Raw genomic sequence first — 18,772 nt, forward strand, 5'->3', positions numbered from 1 at the left:
ATGCATTCACAATAGAACGAATTTTCATGACAAGGACTAGCCCAATGTGGGCTTAAGTTGTGGGCTTAAGTCAATGTGGGCTAATGCTTGCCCAGTGTGGGCTTAAGTTTCAACTTAAGCCCAAATGTGTGCTAAATGGTTTACACATTTATAACCGATAATTGTGTTATTTGTTTTACTTTTGTTTTACTTCATTTGTTGTTTTTGTCACTTCCTCTTGCTTTGTTTACTTTTTCCTTTGTTTTATTACTTGCTTTAATTTTTGTTTTACTTGTTTGCTTTAAATCCTAAAATACTACCTCTATCATTCCTAAAAGCGCTTTGCTTTACTCTGCCCTCACTCCCCACCTATGATGTGCAATTATATAGCCCAAATTATATATTTCTCATGCATTTTTTAGTTTCTTGATTTCGTCGACGTTGCTTCTTTGCCGTTAAACTTATTTAAACAAAAGAGCGACGTATGACAAAATTTTCTTTCTGCAGTTCACATTTCTTCTCAAAGGTCACAGTTTTAAAACTTAGTACTCTAACAGTGGGTTTTAGCCGCCCCCCCCCATATTCATCCAGGATATTTTTGGGTGTTCATTAGAAAGGAAATTGAAAGTTTTACTCATCTGTTTAAGTCAGAGGCAAAAGTCGAAAGTGATTAGAGGGCAACCAGCCCCCCCACCACGAAGTGTTCACCAAATGCATCCGATCAGAATTTTAAGATCGTTTTGTTTTAAAAGATCCAAAGGTCAAATAACCATGCATCCGGGGCTGATATCCCCCCCCCCCTTCGGCCTCCGGGGCAAGGGCTGTGAGCTATGCAAGTTGGTCATTGTTAAGATATAAGGTTTTATGGGAAGGGTGGTCGTATGAATTTTGGAGGGGGCTCATTCAATTGTAAATTGAAAGTGCCAGTGCCCTTTTTAGGATTCAAAAGTGATCGAAGGGCAGCCACTCCCCCCACGCCCTTTTTCCAAACTAATGCATCCGATCAAAAATCTTGAGATAGCCATGTTATTCAAAGTAGTCCAAAGGTCAAATAAGTATGTTCCGGGGTTGAATCCCCCCCTTCCTGCAGCCCCCGGTGCAAGGATGTAATTTATGCAATTTGCTTATTGTTAACATATTGTTAACAGATGCAGATGCGGATTACTCTTGCCCCAGATGTAACCTAGGTATTGAGGATGTGGCCCATATTCTCACCGAGTGCCAGCAACTTTCTCTATTCAGGTAAATGTTTTTTGCGGTTGTTAAGTTAGTGTTCCGGGGGATCGTGAACATAACAGTAAAAATGACAATCAGGCAGTTATATAAATATGTAAATGAAGCGTTGACATCAATGAGTGAAACTTGATATTTATGTTATTTTTCTTGTGGAGTGTAATTAAGAATACTGTTCTGTATGGCCTGTTTTTTGGCTTATAATAAAATTATTATCATATAAGGTTTTTTTTTTTATTAAGAAAAGAGGCATGTTTGATCTTGGATCCCCAAAAAGGCTCAGAATATTAAGGTAAAACTTTAAGGAAATTTTGAGAGAGATGTCAAATAAAATCAAACACACTTTGTCCTAGCTGATTGCGAAAAGGGAATATCAGCAATATCTAAGCAACGGATGATGGTATTAGGTTGAAACCTTCAATGTATGCCAAGGGGGGATTTGAAGAGAGATTGGAGGGTAACCATCCCCTCCCCCCATCTTCGCTTCGTTTATTTCTCGCTTCGCTAGTCAAAAGGTCTAATACCTATGCCTCCAGGGATGCCATCCCCCCAACAGGCCCGGGGCGAGGGTTGTAAATTATGCCATTTATCCATTGTTTACGTGCAGGATTTATCATTAGGAAAAGGGAAAAGTTTTTATTCTGGGTGCATCCAAAAAGGCCAAGGGTATTAATGTAAAACTTCAGAGAATTTTGAGGGGCATCTTAACCAAATCAAAAGGGACTATGTGCATCCAGTTAATCAAAAATTTGCATCTGCGATACCTTAAGAACAGCTGAGGGTATTAAGTTGAAACTTTCAGGGTATGTTGAGGGGGTTGTTGAAAAATAGCTGGAGGACAACTAGTCCCCTCCCATGCCATTTTTATCTGCAATCTCGCCAAAGACATCTAGTCAAAAATTTGGAATAGCCATCTTGTTCAAAATAGTGGAAAAGTCAAGTAACTATGGTTCCAGGAATGTCAAGACTTCCCCCCCCCCCCGCCCCGGGGGCCAGTTTTATATGTTATACAGGTTGCCTCCAAAAAGGTTAAGGGTATAAAGGTAAAACCTTTAGAAAATGTTGAGGAGGATGTCGAACAGAATCAAAACACTATATACAGGAGGGCTGCCAAAAGGGTACAATAGCAACATCTAAGGAATGGCTATTCGTATTAAGTTGGAACTATTAAATCATGTTGACAGGGAAGTTGAAGAAGGAACGGAAGGCAGCCAGCCCCCCTCCTTTTACTCTTTGATGCTCTCCCTTATACTGATAAAATCTGAAGAAGTCATTTTATTCAAAATGGCTCCCAGGTCTAATAGCTTTGCCTCCAGAGATACCATGCCCCCACTGCCCCCGGGAACGGGTTGTAACTTATACAATTTGCTCATTCTTGGCTTGCAGGATTTATTATTGGGAAACGGGGAATGTCTGATCCTGGTTGTGTTCAAAAGACTAAGGTTATTGAAGTGAAATATAGGGAATGTTGAGAGATATGTTGAGCTAAATCAAAAGACACTATCTGCAATATCTTAGGACGGCTAAGGGTCCTAATATTCAATGAAAAGAGATTGTGTGCACATCGGTTGTCAGAAGGCCTTATCCAAAATATCCCAGGAACGGCCAATGGCATTTCGTTGAAACATTCAGAGAATGTTGAGGGAGTGTCGAAACAAATCCAAAGCCATGAATTCGAATTTAAAAGTTAGAATCGGATTTTTTAATTATTACCCCAGACAAATGAAAAACTAGAGAAATATTCATTATATGAACCAAAAAAAAAGGTTTGGCAATAAAAAAACTAACAGAAATTAATTTTTTTTTATTTTAAAAAAGAACATCTCCCCTCGAGTTGGTTTCAGGCACCCATTCCCCTCCACCCACCGTCTCTCCTTCATAACAGCTGATGCGAAATTATACCTCATTGTGCACAATTTCATCAAACATAACCCGAAACGTAAACTTGATCAGTACTAGGACACTACTCCTCCCCGTTCCCCCCTCAACACCAGAAATAAATGCGTAGACCATAAATATGTGTGGAAACCAAGAAGTATTAGACAATAAGTCCCAAAAACTCGTTTAATTTTCATCTGATGCCTAAATGAGGCTTAGAAAATTAGGCCAGTGAAACGTACTCCTTTGGGCATCTTACCCCCCTACGTAAAGACCAACTGCCCCTCCTTAATAATACATCACTGTATTATAAAGCAAATCACATCAGTTAAATAAAGCATTAAAATAAAGACAAGTAATATTTTTGTGCAATAAGAAGGCAGGTGTCACCTTGCAGCTACCCTTGTGGAAATTGATATATAGTCCCTCTTGATTTCCCGACATATTTTTGGTCTATGCTGTAATTATGAAAGTAAAGAGTAACCCTAAATCCAAAGAAAGTAAACAATAAACCCCGAATGAGCAGAATTTATTCCATATAGGAGAGTGGCTGTACCTTCCTAATCCCAACCTCCCTCTCGTGGCCGCAGAAACTTCGGAGGATGCTCATTTGATCGGAAAGTGAGATTTCTTGTCCTTTTTTATAAGTCGAAAGTGATTGGACACCAACCAGCCCCTTTCCTAAAACTTTTTTTGATATCTGGTCTTTTTGTTACCCTTTAGGACATCTGATTGACATTTTGGGAATCTAATTTTAACTTTCCCCTTGGCTACTCTATCTTATGCGTGGGGAAGTTTTTCATGGGGAAGGGGGAACGTCGGCTTCTCTAACAATGAAATTTATAAAGCTTAGAGAGCCTACTTCATCATAACTGGAAATTCTGAAGAACCTCAGTTGCGAATGAAATCAAGAATCAATTTCCGCATTTTCTCTTTCTTAATGATTGATGCTTTTATACATCTTGTTCGAACTAACCATTGATTGTAGTTTCTGTTCGTTTTAAGTATGTTTCATTATATAAGTTTATTTCTGCTCGTCTTAGTTTTAATATGGTCTTTACTTTTCGTTGAAAAAGTTTTTTTTGGAAAATGTTTTCTTAAATAAATCCGTTTTTTTTAAAATTAAATAAAAAAAACAAGTTTTTTAAACTGAAAGTAAGGAGCTACATTAAAACTTAAAATAAACAGAAATTATTCCCTATATGAAAGGGACTGTCCCCTCCTCAACGCCTCGCTGTTCAAGCTAAAGCTTTTTATTGTTTTAAAAAATAAAGTTGTGAGACAGAGTCAAACTTTAGCGTAAAGAGCGAGGCGTTGAGGAGGGGACACCCCCTTTCAAATACGGAATGATTTCTGTTCCTTTATAGTTTTAATGTCTCTCCTTACTTTCAGTTTTAAAAAACTTGTTTTTTTTATTTAATTTTAGAACGTTTTTGAATTAATGGAGGATTTGATCTTGGCTCACCGTACATGAATAATTAAAACAAAATTTTGATATTAATTTACTTTTATTTAGTTAAATGGCTTTCTCGAAACTTGTTTAATTTTATTTACGAACGTTTTTATTAGTAATAAATATACGTAACTTACGAATTAACTTACGTAACGAACTTCTATATTCATATATTTTTAATATGTTTATTAGGGGTTCGCTCCCTAGTCAATACCTTGCTCTTTAAGCGAAAGTTCGAATTTTGTTCCAATTCTTTAAAAATGACCGCTTAATCACAAAGGCCGTTAATTAGAATATATAGCTCTTATGAAAGTACCAAAAAATCTTTGGCTTAAAGAGCGAGGTATTGACTAGGGGGTGAACCCAATCATATATGAAATATTTTCTGTTTGTTTAAAGTTTCGATGTTACTGCTGTTGCAGTTGAAATACTGGTTTTTTTATATTAAATTTCTGATCTTTTTTTACATAATGGTGGGAAGTCCCGCGTCCCCATCATAGCAAAGTCCCTTCCCCACTGAACATTTGCTTCATGAAAAGATCCTCCCACATAACCCCCGTCCCACCCACCCCCACTACCAGGAAAAATCTCCCCTGAAAACGTCTGTATGCTTCCAAATAACCAATACTATATGTTAACATTGGGTAAAGTTCATAACTTTCTTCCCTCCCCCCGGGAACTTCGGAGGATTAAGTCATCCTAAAAGACATACTTATAATATTTTCGAACATGCTGAACAAAATGGCTATCTCAAAATTTTGAGCAGGTGACTTTGGGAAAAAATGAGCGTGGGAGGGGGCCTAGTTGCCCTCTATTTTTTTGATCACTTAAAAAGGACACTAGAACTTTTAATTTCCATTCCAGTGAGCCCTCCTACGATATTCTAGGACAACTGGGTCGATACGATCACCCCTGGGGAAAAAAAAAACAAAAAACAAATAAACACGCACCCGTGATCTTTCTTCTGGCAAAAAATGCAAAATTCCACATTTTTGTAAATGGGAGCTTGAAACCTCTACAGTAGGGTTTTCTGATACGCGGAATATGATGATGTGATTTTCATTAAGGTTCTATAACTTTTAGGGGGTCTTTCCCCCTTTTTTAGAAAATCAGCCAAATTTTCTCAGGCGCCTAACTTTTGATCGGTAGGATCAAACTTGATGAAAGTTATATATTTGAAATCTTCATTAAAATCTGATTCTTTTGATGTATCTATTTGTATCAAAATACCGTTTTCTAGAGTTTCGGTTACCATTGAGCCGGGTCGCTCCTTACTTACAGTTCGTTACCACGAACTGTTTGATTGGGCTCTGAGCATATACGTCAAAGCCATAGTTTCAGTTGCTACTTGGTTTTCCGTCGGAAACATTTGTCATTACGCATGGTTGAAGGCGAGGTCATGAAGCTTCTGTGGTTTTAGATCTGTGTCAAAAATTTTCAATGGAGAGTATAGGACTTTTTGCTACTGTATATTACCTTTACTTTGAATGCAACGTTTGGCATCGTTTAAGACCTTAGACAACACTGCGCTACCAAGTTTCTAACTTTTGTATTTGAAATATCTTCAGAACGACATCTTGGCACTTTTTCTCTATGTAAACCAAATCACATATCAACTTAAAAAAATCAGATCGCTGGCTTTTGGTAACTCTTTTGACAGTCGAAAAGTGCTGCCATCTAACGAAGTTGTGGAAAACTATTTCCTTAAATGATTAAGGCCCTTTTGCTAATCTTAAAATGCTGCGAACTGAATCGTTAACAAATTTCGGCTCCACTCAATATATAATAATATCATATTTGTACCCTTTTAATATTAAATTAAAGCGATCTAGAATCTTTGGGAAGCTGCTGAGAGGTGGCCAAAGCAGAAGCTTTTAAGTTGGGTGGGACGTTGGAGAAGTGTTCGCCAGAGTGTTGGTTTTGAGTGGTTTATTAATGTGTCGAGTTTTTAGTTAGGCATAAACTTACGATGTATGAATCCATTAACTCTTGAATGGCATTTGCCAGGTTAAATTAGCAATTACGAGCAAGAACAGTAAACGACAGTAGTTTTTTGTTTTGTTCTTACACAAAATTGCCAGAAGTAGTCTATAAAGTAGTGAATAGTCACATCTGAGATTTCGGAAATACGGTATTTTGAACAAGGATTGTGACTTTTGAATTTGAATCTGTGTTTAATGTATTTTCTTTCTTTTTTCATAATTAAAAATTTTACCGATAAATCAATTTGCTAAACTCTTCTAAATAATATGCAAGGCATATATAATTATGTTTTGTTTTTAGATTATTTTTTAATTAATTTTCAGGGTTTTTTTTTCTAATTTTGTCCTTGATTTCAGAGTTTGTGAAACTATCACCGTCACGGTCTATGGATAGTGTTCTTGATGATCTTTGCAAAACCCCTTTGAAAAGGTAGGTTTCAAAAGAGATTTTGTAATCTTCGGTAATATTTTGTCGCTATTTTGTTGATTGAAATTAATGCTTGTCATCAAAAGTTCAGGCCAATAGTGTCTTTGACGATTTTGAAAATTTCTCCTCTGGTAAATGAATAATGCTTTTTCTTTTTTCCTTTCTTTTTTTCTTTCTAACTATTAAGGATCAGGAACGAGCGATGTTAGTCTAAAAAGCTTATTTCTGGTAAGCCCAGCTGAATTATATACACATTAAAGTTCTTACGAAAACATAAAAAGCCAATTCTCTTGATGTATGTATTGTTATCAAAATTCTGTTTTTAGAGTTGTGATTACTATTAGGCCGAATTGTTCCTGCCGTGAACTGTCTGATATAGTGGCAAGGGCGTATTCGTGATTTTTTTTTGGGGGGGGGGATTTTCAAAACGCATCACAAATTTGTTTCTATGCATTTTATTATAGTTATACAAGTCAGACAAAACATTTTTTGGGGGTGGCTCGATCCCTATACCCCCTCCCCCTCTGGGTATGCCTTAATGGGAGGAGGTTTGTGGGCAGGCCTGTCTCCATGAGCCAACACCAAAATGTTAGTAAATATTGGGACACACCAAGGGGGTTTTTAATTTTGATTCTTAAGGCATGTTATCTACGTTTTTTTTTTTTTTTTTTTTTTTTTTTTTTTTTTTTTTTTTTTCTAAATTACAAATAACTCTCCTCTTTTTTTAATATATCACCTGTATCTTTTGAATATTTTTTTCGAATATTTGGTGGTTCAAACAGAACAACTTAACCTGGTCAACTTGAATTATGTTTTTTTAACAAAAAAACAACACCAGATATTGCAACTTCCTTCCAAGCGTGTCCGTAAAAGGCTCTATGTTGTTCCAGTGTATGTCAGGCTTCATAGTAGCATGAAATAAATACAAGTCCCTCCGCCAACAAAAAAAAGAATTTCTCATTATAGGCAGCGCAGATTGCGCTGCCTAAGTAAAGAGCAAAGTGGGCTTTGTTTTTTATCAAGGCACTGCGTATAGAAAGTCGCAATTCATTCATTATGATATTAAAAATACTAGATATCACAGAAAATTTTGGGTGGCTATCATTGCTTTTCCAACAGTTTGATGAAAGCAAAGCGTTGATATAATACCGCTGTGTGTACCCGATCCCTCCGCCAAATCAATATTTTTCTACAAAGCACAATTATTACCCCCTCTTGGTCAAGTCTCGCCCTCCAAAATCATATTTTCGGAACAACAAGGTGAGCAAATCAGTTACCACGAATCTTCACGTTTCTTTAGGGTAAGGTAAAGACTACGCATTGAACTGACGGGCAGTGCTCATATCCGTGTCATGGCCTTTCAGCCAGGAATTACAATGGGGGGGAGGTAGCCATCCTGTGCTTACGCATGCACTTTTTTGTTTATTTTCCCCAGATATATCCAGGTACCTATTTAGAACTGGGTCGACTCTGGCTAAGCTTATAGAGTCAGGCCACTGACCCCCTTCCAAACCAAATAACCAGCGACAAGTCCTCACGTCCTCACTATAAAGTCCTCACGGACTTTACAGTGCATGTAAGAATCTCATTTCTTTTCAACTCTTGCCCCCAAAATCATTTTTCTTGCAATTTTTTCTGGCCGAACCGTTGCAATCCTGGACTTTCGTTGATCATTTCAAGTTGATATGTTTGAACCACCTAATATTCGAAAGAAAACTTCAAAAGATGGCCTTAGGCAAAAAAAATTATAGTACTTTATAATTTAGCCAAAACAAAAAGCCGTAGATAACCATCCTAGACAATCAAAATTAAAAACCCCTTTGCGTTGTCCCAATATTTACTAATATTTTGGTGTCGGCTCATGGAGACAGGCCTTAAATTTGACCAAACATTGGAAAATGTTTGGTCAAAAGTAAGGATTCAAAGGCCATGTTAAAGTCTCCAAACGCTATTATTATCCGTTCCTTTTGAGCATATTCCTCTGTTGTATCTCTTTTTACTCGCTTGGACTAGAACAGTGAAAGAGTGAGGAGAAGCTAAAGCAGAGAGGAAAGATGATGTACTTACTACACTCGTTCTTCAGGGTGGGTCTTGTAATTTCTTCAACGTGGGAAATGATCATGGCAAAATATTTGGGATATGTTTCTTTTTTATTTTTATTTCTCAGGGTCGTTAAGACCATACTCTCAGAACAGTATTACGTTACTATATCTTCTGTAGTGACATTGACCATAACTTGCAAAAACCGTTTTGCTAGGAAAACATAAATCAACAGTATAGGCAGTTATGGCACTTCATGGAGATGCAGAGGTGGGGGGGGGGGTAAACTGTATTTTTCAAAATCTAGTGGGGATTTTTTTTAACTCAAAGAAATCTTGTAAAGAGGATCAAGTGTCCCCCTCCTCTATAGTTAGCACCACAGAATATAATGATCAGACAAACAATGAACAGATATTCGTTTATTTAATGTCTCCACTCTCTCCCCTCAAGAGCCAGAGATGTCAAGTTATGAGATTAAAATATTTATGGGTGGTACAAACTATTCGTGATTGGACTAAAGGCCTATTCACATTGAGATTTTGCTAATGGTGAACGCTAAATTGCGCAAATCTAGCGTTAATACTGAGCGCTAATCTAGTGCTAAATTGAGCCAATAAGATTTTTTGTAGGATTTTCTAATTGGCTGAAAAATCTCACAGCGATTCTTATTGGCTAAAACTATTGCTAACCAAATCTCGGCATTAGTAAAATCCATTTTGAATGGGCTTTAACGGAGAAAAAATACTGAAAAAAAAAATTGCCCCATCCCTCGGGGCCCAACATAAAAGAATTGTCAATAACTGAAATCCAATTTATTGAATTTTCTAGGGTACCAGAATTAGCAAGCTAATATCCCAAGTTTAAACGCCTTTGGGCCCTGAAACTAGGGAACACCTTGATTTTAGATCCCAGCACCAAACCAGGTACCGAAGACGTGATTTTAGTAAGAATGGGAGATGTTCGTAAGTGCTGAGGTGGTGAACCTCTGGTGCAAAAATGTTCCCATAATGGTATTACGTTACTATATATTTTCGGGTTTTCTTTTTATATCTCAAACTCGAGCGTGTTGAAAACCCGTTTTTCAATGGGATGATACAAGACGCATGTGTAGTGTATAGCGTGATTTAATTGCGTATACGATATTTAAAGTGTTGTTTTTGGGGGTTTTTTCGGGGGGGGGGGGGAAGAGGTACCTAGGTTAGGTTACGTATTTAATATATGCTATGCTTTGCCCCCACCACCCCCCACCCCACCCCCTTAATGTGTAAATGAATAGCCCAAATTTGTTTCTTACTTATTGTATAGTCATCCTATTTGATTTTATTTCATTAGCATTAACCAAACTAGCACTATATAAAAGAGTCCAGCTAATGGAAGAGTGCCATATTTTCTGTATTAAAGACAAGTGGCGAGTCCTTCCTTTGGACTTGAACAGCTGGAACGAAAAATCGAAGGAGCATATTGTAGTTTCATTTCATTTTAGGATTGCCAATGACCCAGTGGATAGTTGGATTGCTGCAGCTCAAACGCCCCAGAAAACTGGAGCCGGTCCTATGTCTGGAAAAAAGATGTTTGGATCTATAGAACGAGGCATTGATAAGATGAGATCTTTATTGACGCCTTCTAGAAAAAGAGTTTTAGAAGCTCCTATCCTTAATGACTATCCTTCGACGACCTCAGGCAAGGTTAGACTCGTCTTTTTAATATCCTCTGGTATTCATATTGATGTATTTAATTAACTTTAACAAAAATTTACATACAAAAAACAATATGATTCACCCAAAACCAAACGGTTGACGTGGGGTAAATCAGGCAAAAAAAATATATACTTATAAGGTATTTTAAATTCACTATAATAAGAAAGAAAGAAAAAAGAGAGAAAAGAAAAGAAAGAAAAAAATAAGTATTAAATAATAATAATACTATAGGGACAGCAACTACATACCATATTCATACTGCGGGGTCACACTCACAAACAATTACAACTTAATTTAAATTAAATCAAATTGGTGTATATCTATAAAGAAGATAACCAAATTAAACATAAAATAAATGAAAATAAATAACAGCAACCTATGTATATATATTATATATATATATATATATATATATATATATATATATATATATATATATATATATATATATGTATATATAGTAACAGGGGACCCTGGTACTGGTACGCGGCAGGCTTATATATATTAATAAAGGAAACACAATGACAAGAAAGGCATATGAAGCTTCGCTCAGCCTGGAAGTAGTACCCGTATCCCTGGTACACATGATTTCATGACGTCATGCGAAATTCTCGTTAAAATAGTAGTTCATTCTTTACAGGGTTTTGGAGTTATAAAATTATCGTGTCGTTGAAGTAACTGTCACATCTATCTCTATTAGCACTTAATAAAAGGAGTTACGTGGGGAGCATTTCAATTCGTTCATCCAATAAACATTACACATATGACGTTCATTTTAAGGTGGTAGCACTAACAAATTTGAGGGGTCTTAATGATTTTTAATTAATAATTGCGTAGTTTAGGGTATATTTGTAGGTTAGCACTGGATTCTATTCCATAGCTCGTTACCGTCGAACATGGCAACTTCGTTGTGATACCCGTTGTCGCTTTTTTTATTACCACAGAATGCGTTTTGCATCAATTTTGTTTGCGATTCGTTGTGATTCTCACTCGCTTGTCTTCTAACTGCATGTTTCGTTGTGATTCATTATTGTTTGCCATTCGTTGTGTTGCTCGTTGTCGCATGTCTTCAAAGTGTTCTTGGGATAGATGTTTATTAACTATCATCATTGCGTTAAACATTTTTTCTCATGCCTTTTACTTTAGCTGTTAGGATTGGTCATATCTAGTTGAATTATCCAGGCTGTTGGACCAAACTTTATTCAATTGGATTTTGTGTACTGAGATTGAATTCGATATTGATTATCCTGGAATTCTGTCCCATTGAATTCTGGATATTTGATTGTCCAGGTTGTTGTTGTTCCAACGACATATCATTTTCAAAAATTGTGAATTTGCGTTTTTCAGGTCGTCCGTTAGGTATGTTTTAAATTTTAAACTCTATATTTGACAGCCTCATATATACCAAGGCCGTATCCATATTAGTCGAAAACTGAGTCAAAAATTAGTAAACCCCCCCCCCCCCAAAAGTCAAAAATTAGTAAAACCCCCCCTGAACAAAAATCCTGAATACGGCCCTGCTATATACATATGCTGTGTAAAGACACCGGACAGCCAAACACCTTCTTTCCGTATCCTGTCAGGAATTGAACAAGGATGAGTTCTGTCGCCGCTGTTCTTCATAATTATAATGTCGAACGAACTCACATTTTTTCGATTTTTGTCAAAAAAATTCAAACTCTCAATTTTTGTCGAGCGAATGTCGCTTCAGTCACTTTTTGTCTATCAAATCTTGCTTTTTTCAATTTTTGTCGAAGAATTTTAACCGTTTTCAGTTTTGTCGTCACCTTTTAGTTCATATTATCTTTGCTAGGTAAATTTTCATCCTTTTCAACTATAAATAAAAAAAACAAGTTTTTTTTTACTGAAAGTAAGGAACGACGTTAAAACTTAAAACGAGCAGAAATTATTCCGTATATGAAAGGGGCTGTCCCCTCCTCAACGCCTCGCTCTTTACGCTAAAGTTTTTTATTGTTTAAAAAAAGTAAGAGTTGTGAGAAAGTCAAACTTTAGCGTAAAGAGTGAGGCGTTGAGGAGGAGACAACCCCTTTCATATACGGACTAATTTCTGTTCGTTTTAAGTTTTAACGTCGTTCCTTACTTTCAGTTAGAAAAACTTGTCTTTTTTAATTTAATTTTTGAACATTTTTGAATTAATGCAGATTTTGATTTCGGCTCACCGTACATGAATAGTTAAAGCAAAATGTGCATACTAATTTTACTTTTATTTGGTTAAATGGCTTTCTCGAAACTTGTTTAATTTTATTTACGAACGTTTTTATTAGTAATAGATATACGTAACTTACTAATTAACTTACGCAAAGAACTCCTATATTCATATATTGTTAATACGTATATTAGGGGGTTCGCCCCCTGGTCAATATCTTTAAGCTAAAGTTCGCATTTTGTTCCAATTCTTTAAAAATGACCCCTTAATCACAAAGGCCGTTATTTAGAGTAAATAGCTTTACTATGAAAGTACTAAAAAATCTTTGGCTTAAAGAGCGAGGTAATGACTAGAGGATGAACCCAATCATACACGTAATATTTTCTGTTCGTTTTAAGTTTTCATGTTACTCCTTATTTTCAGTTGGAAAACTTGTTTTTTTTTATATTTAATGTCTGATCTTTTTTAAATAATGCTGGGAAATCCGGTGCCCCCTTCATAGCAATGTCCCTTCCCCCATGAAAACTTCTTTCGTGGAAAGATCTTCCCATATAACCCCCGACCCACCCACCCCCCTACTACCACAAAAAATACCCCCTGAAAACGTCTGTATGCTTCCTTTTAACCAATACTATATGTTAATATTGGGTAAAGTTCATAACTTTCAGCCCTCCCCCCGGGGACTTCGGGGGATTAAGTCATCCTAAAGGACATAGTTATCATATTTTTAACCATGCTGAACAAAATGTCTCAAAATTCTGATCAGGTGATTTGGGAAAAAATGAGCGTGGGAGGGGGTCTAGTTGCCCTCCATTTTTTGGTCACTTAAAAAGGGCACTAGAACTTTTAATTTCCGTTCCAATGAGTCCTCCCACGATATTCTGGGACCACTGGGTCGATACGATCTTTCTTCTGGCAAAAAATGCAAAATTCCACATTTCTGTAGATAGAGAGCTTGAAACCTCTACAGTAGGATTCTCTGATACGCTGAATATGATGGTGTGATTTTCATTAAGGTTCTATAACTTTTAGGGGTCTTTCCCCCTTTTTTCGAAAATCAGCCAAATTTTCTCAGGCGCGTAACTTTTAATGGGTAGCACTAAACTTGATGAAAGTTATATATTTGAATTCAGCATTAAAGTCTGATTCTTTTGATGTATCTAATGGTATCAAAAACCCGTTTTCTAGAGTTTCGGTTACCATTGAGCCGGGTCGCTCCTTACTTACGTTTCGTTACCACGAACTGTTTGATCACACACAGGAAAAAGCCCTCGGCTTTTCTTAGGAAGAATCTAGTAAAGAAGAAACCACGTCAATAATTCTGAGCTACCAAAAATGCACTTGTGTCTAATTTTAGTGATATTACTTTTGCCCAAGCTGCTCAATAAAGTTGAATAATGAGTAAGCTATGAGTAATATCCATATTTATGGCAATCCGTCCCGGGACTGCGTGGGAAATATCCAGATATATAATATCAACCCTAAATTTTTTTTTTCTTTTTTAATATTTACTACAGTACAGTGGCTATAGGACTCTCCTCCTTAGTTGGAAGATCGAAGTTCAAGCCACTTTGTAGTAACTTAGGACTCGGCATTTAGGGATTTAAAGGTTAACTTAGACAAAACTTTTCCTTTTCCTTGTAGATTCCAAACATAAGTTTTTAGAGGCTGTCATTTCAGAACGCCCCACAGTATCCAATCAAGGGACACCTCGAAAGGCTGTGTTGGTATTTTTTATTCCAAGACCAAACCACGTTAAAAGCAAATTTCTCCTTGGTAAAATGAACAGTTTTCAAATATTGACTTGTAGTGCTTCGTGGTTTTAAATGTTTACTCGTAACTCTGGTAAGTAGAATGAAAGCGAATATTAAAATTTGCCTTGATTTGTTTTTATTTTCTGATAGTATCGACCTAATATATTCTTACTTAAGCAACATTGTGATAAAAAGGGATATATAAAAAGGGTAAAATAGTAATAAGTTAATTTTAAAAAAGGGTAATAAGTTATAATAAAAAAGCGTTCAAAAAGGGTAATAAGTTCATTGAGACATTTGGAGCGGCGTATTAGGATATAAGCTACAAAGCTTTTAAAATTAATTTTTAGATTAATCTTATCTAGATCCTGTTTTCCATGCAAAATGTATATAATATGACGTTTTGCTATAATTTTTTGTTTAATTCTATAAACTATAATATAAATACTAATATTTTCTATAATTCCCCAAAGTAAAAAATAAAATTATTTTCTTCTCATTTCCTTTTCGCAATATTTTCTTTTTTTAATTTTGAGTAACATTTCAGCATACCAGCAAGATTCTTAATACAAACTCTAAATCCTACCCTATTTTATCCAACAATTTTGGTTGGGGAGAATACGCAGGTGAAAACATGCGTTCGTACTTGTCTGTTAAAGCGCCGACCACTCAAGTTATTCATCCATTGATGCATTGTAGAACTGGTTTCTTTCATTAGTTTATTTCATCTTAGGGTTAGACAAGATAAAAAGAAGTAACAGAATAGATGGGAAATATATAATTTGGGCTATATATTTGCACATTAGGGGTGGGGGTGGGGTGGGTTGTAAAGTATTTGGACAGTTTGAAGTCAGTAAACAATTCTTAATTCATAATATGCAGAATAATTTTACCTAATATATTTTGCATGCCGACCTGCTATATCCCCCTCCCCCTAATGTGGAAATATATAGCCCAAATTTGTTTCTAAAGTAGTATATTTTTATCATACTTAGGTACATTTCATTAGGACCAGGGGCGTAGCTCCAGCATTTTTATTGAGGGGGCAAAAATGTTCCACATCCAGAGAGTCATGGGGCATGGGCTATATAATAGCTTTCTTTCAATTTGTATGGGGGCAAATGCCCCCCCCCCTTGCCACCCCCAAACGACGCCAATGATTAGGACTAACCTAACTTCATTTTTTGAGTGGTCGGCGTTATAACGGACAAGTACCCATGCGTTTCTCTAGTTTTTATTTTTTATTTTTTGGGACTAGAAAATAATTACGAAACCCTTATTTTAACATATCTTTCACAATAGTTTAGCACCCCCGACATCATCCACACGAAGCTAATCTTTTAACCATTTGGTTGCAAATTTCTTAACTCCCCTCACCGTTTTACTAACATAGACATAGTCATTATGTCATTTTCAGTTCAGGTGGGAAAATTAAGACAGACAATGAATTTATTCTTCATTTTATCGATCATGACTCGATCATTAAAAGGTATATAGAGCTACGTAACTCTTTCCATGCTTCTGAGCTGGCTTCAGTCAAAAATGATAAGTTTAATTTAAGAGTTAAGGGGAATTTCTTGTTAATTTCTCCTTTTATCTCGAACTCAAAACAAAGTCAAGCTTCATTCATTCACCTTTCATCGGTGAAGTTCGCAAAGCGACTTTGGAAAGAATTGTCGACCGTCAAAAATTAACACTCATTGGGTGTAAAAATAAACAGTTTTTAGCTACTGAAGGTTAGAGTTACGAGGTTACTTGGAAAGGAATAACCACAATCTGATAAAAATTAATACTATATTTGAACCGAGTCACATAGAGCGGGTGAGCGGAAAAGACCTTTAGCGTGTTTTCGTTCTTTGTGAATTAACACAGTAGAAGCGATGGCCATGCATCGCCGTTGTCGCACGCACGCATCGTATGCGAGAAAATATCAGAATGTAAAAGATTTTTTTTAATAAAGACCTTGTTTTGAAAAAAATTAGATAAAAGCCCATTTTTTTAATGAAAATAAAGAGCGACATTAAAAATTAAAATTAACATTAATTAGCCTATATTTAATGGGAGATCTGCATCCTCAACTCCCCACTCTTCATACTATATCGTTGTAATTTAACAACGGCTTCCCTGAAAACATTTTACAGATCAACAAATATATTCAGCTGGTAAGCGAGAGTGTTTTATTTGCCGATTTGCTTTCAAAACATCTCAACAGAAAATGTTACTGTTTAAAGCAAAAGCCAATAAATAAGCTTTTTCATTCTCAAAGAACTGTCTTAAACATAAACTTCTTAACATATTGTTCAGGCGTTTAAGTACTTATTCTTGAAGCACTGACAAAAAGCACTGACAAAAATTTTAGCGTTGAGAACGCGAGTTGAAGGGAATGGCAGGTCCCTCATAGATAGGATAACTTATTTTTTTCTGAGTGTGGACGTTACTCTTTATTTTTATTTGAGAGCGAAATTAAACAAAACTGTGATTTATTTATTATTATTTTTTTGTTTGTAATTTTTATTTCATATTCAGGAATTTGGGGGGACTCCCATCCTCTTATGTTTGTGCTAAAATCTAACTTTGTGAGATAATGCCTCCAGATTAAGAGGTCATTAGTAGAGAGGGGTCAGAAGGCGCGATCCCTCACCCCTGCTGCCACCTACAACTTTTTTTAACACCATATATTGGCACGAGAACCACGTGGTTTATGGTTTTTGTCAATGAGAATTTGAAAAACAGGAATTTTGTCACATTTATGTATGTTTTCATGGATGGATATGTGTGTTGGTCGATTTATTTGATGTTTTTCTCGGATGTCAACATCAAATTATGGATGTTTTATGGTTTTTGACAGTGAGAATTTGAAAAACAGGAACTTTGTCACATTTATGGATGTCAACAGCAATTCATGTCTGTTTTATGGTTTTCTCAGTGAGAATGAAAAAACAGGAACTTTGTCACATTTATGGATGTTTTTATGGTTTTTGTCAGTGAGAATTTGAAAAACAGGAACTTTTTCACATTTTTGTATGTTTTTATGGTTTTTGTCAGTGAGAATTTGAAAAAACAGGAACTTTCTCACTGATAAAACCATAAACCACGTGGTGTAGTCACGAGTCAGAACACCTGTGCTGTCGACCTCAATTCACCTATCGTGAATCAATAATTCCCCTTAGAAACAACAAATTAATTTCCCTTTCTTGACAGATCAATCAATCAATGACATCATCTTTCAGACTTTAAAAATTTTCGCCTAGAAACATTTCTCCAGGAATAGATCCAAATCATTAATGTCTTTGCCTCGGGAACAGTTCTACTGGTCGAACTCCAAGGGATATTAATAACCAAAGGCCATGGAAACAATTAGGCAAGAAACATCTTAGCGATGTATTGTTTTAGCGCGCGAAAAGGTTTCATATTAATTTGAAATGCGTTAGCGCAGAGATGCCAATAACAAAGGAACACGCTGAATTTACGTTTAGGGATTATTTGCGCGAAACCGTTTTAGACAGGTTATGGAACTATTTCGGCGAAACAGATAGAGACATTTTAAAAGAAGATTTTTGAAGAGATTTTAGAAGAGAATTTGAGTGTGGTCGTTATAATACACAAGTTTCATTTGAACAGTGTTGTGAGGTCCTCTAACCCAACCCCAAAGGGTTCCGATCCTCCTACCCCAACCCCGAAGGAAGCCCCCGGTCCTCAAAGCCCCCCAAACTCCCAACGGCCCTCCACCGGTCCCCCAACGGCCCACCCAGACCCCCAAAGGCCATCCCCCGGCCTCCAATGTCCCCCAGTCACCCAAAGGCCCTCCCTGTGCCCCAAAGGTCCTCCTCCGGTCCCCAAAGGCCCATCGAGTTCCCAGAGGACCAACGGGGTCCCAAAGGCCCTCCACCGGTCCCCAAAAGTCCCCCAGGCACCCAAAGGCCCTCCCCGGCGCCCCAAAGGCCCACCCAGACCCCCAAATGCCATCCCCGGACCCCCAAAGCCCATCCCCCGGTCCCCAAAGGTCCCCCCGAGCTCCCAAAGGACCACCGACCCTCAAGGGACCCACAGACCCTCAAAGGCTCTCCCCGAGCACCCGTCTTTCGTTGATGTGTGTTGTCTGAAACCTATGATTTGGGATGTGTAGTTTGCTACTTCAGGCCTTTCTGAGCTAAGGTTTCCT

The 18,772-nt window shown here is 36.8% G+C and overlaps 1 protein-coding gene across 2 annotated transcripts in view; it reads left to right on the forward strand.

Moving 5' to 3' along the window:
- The window catches only part of LOC148951923 (maternal embryonic leucine zipper kinase-like), a 208,035-nt gene that overhangs the window by 80,937 nt on the left and 108,326 nt on the right, over window positions 1-18,772 (forward strand). For both annotated transcript variants that reach the window (XM_089089398.1, XM_089089397.1), the window contains exons 10-11: window positions 6,883-6,955; window positions 10,476-10,677. In XM_089089398.1, coding sequence (XP_088945524.1) covers window positions 6,883-6,955; window positions 10,476-10,677 — 275 coding nt within the window. The remainder of the gene's footprint in view (window positions 1-6,882; window positions 6,956-10,475; window positions 10,678-18,772) is intronic.

Source organism: Artemia sp. Qi Xiang Cuo, chromosome 5 (assembly GCF_049724085.1).
Source record: "Artemia sp. Qi Xiang Cuo chromosome 5, ASM4972408v1, whole genome shotgun sequence".
NCBI classification, from domain to species: domain Eukaryota; kingdom Metazoa; phylum Arthropoda; class Branchiopoda; order Anostraca; family Artemiidae; genus Artemia; species Artemia sp. Qi Xiang Cuo.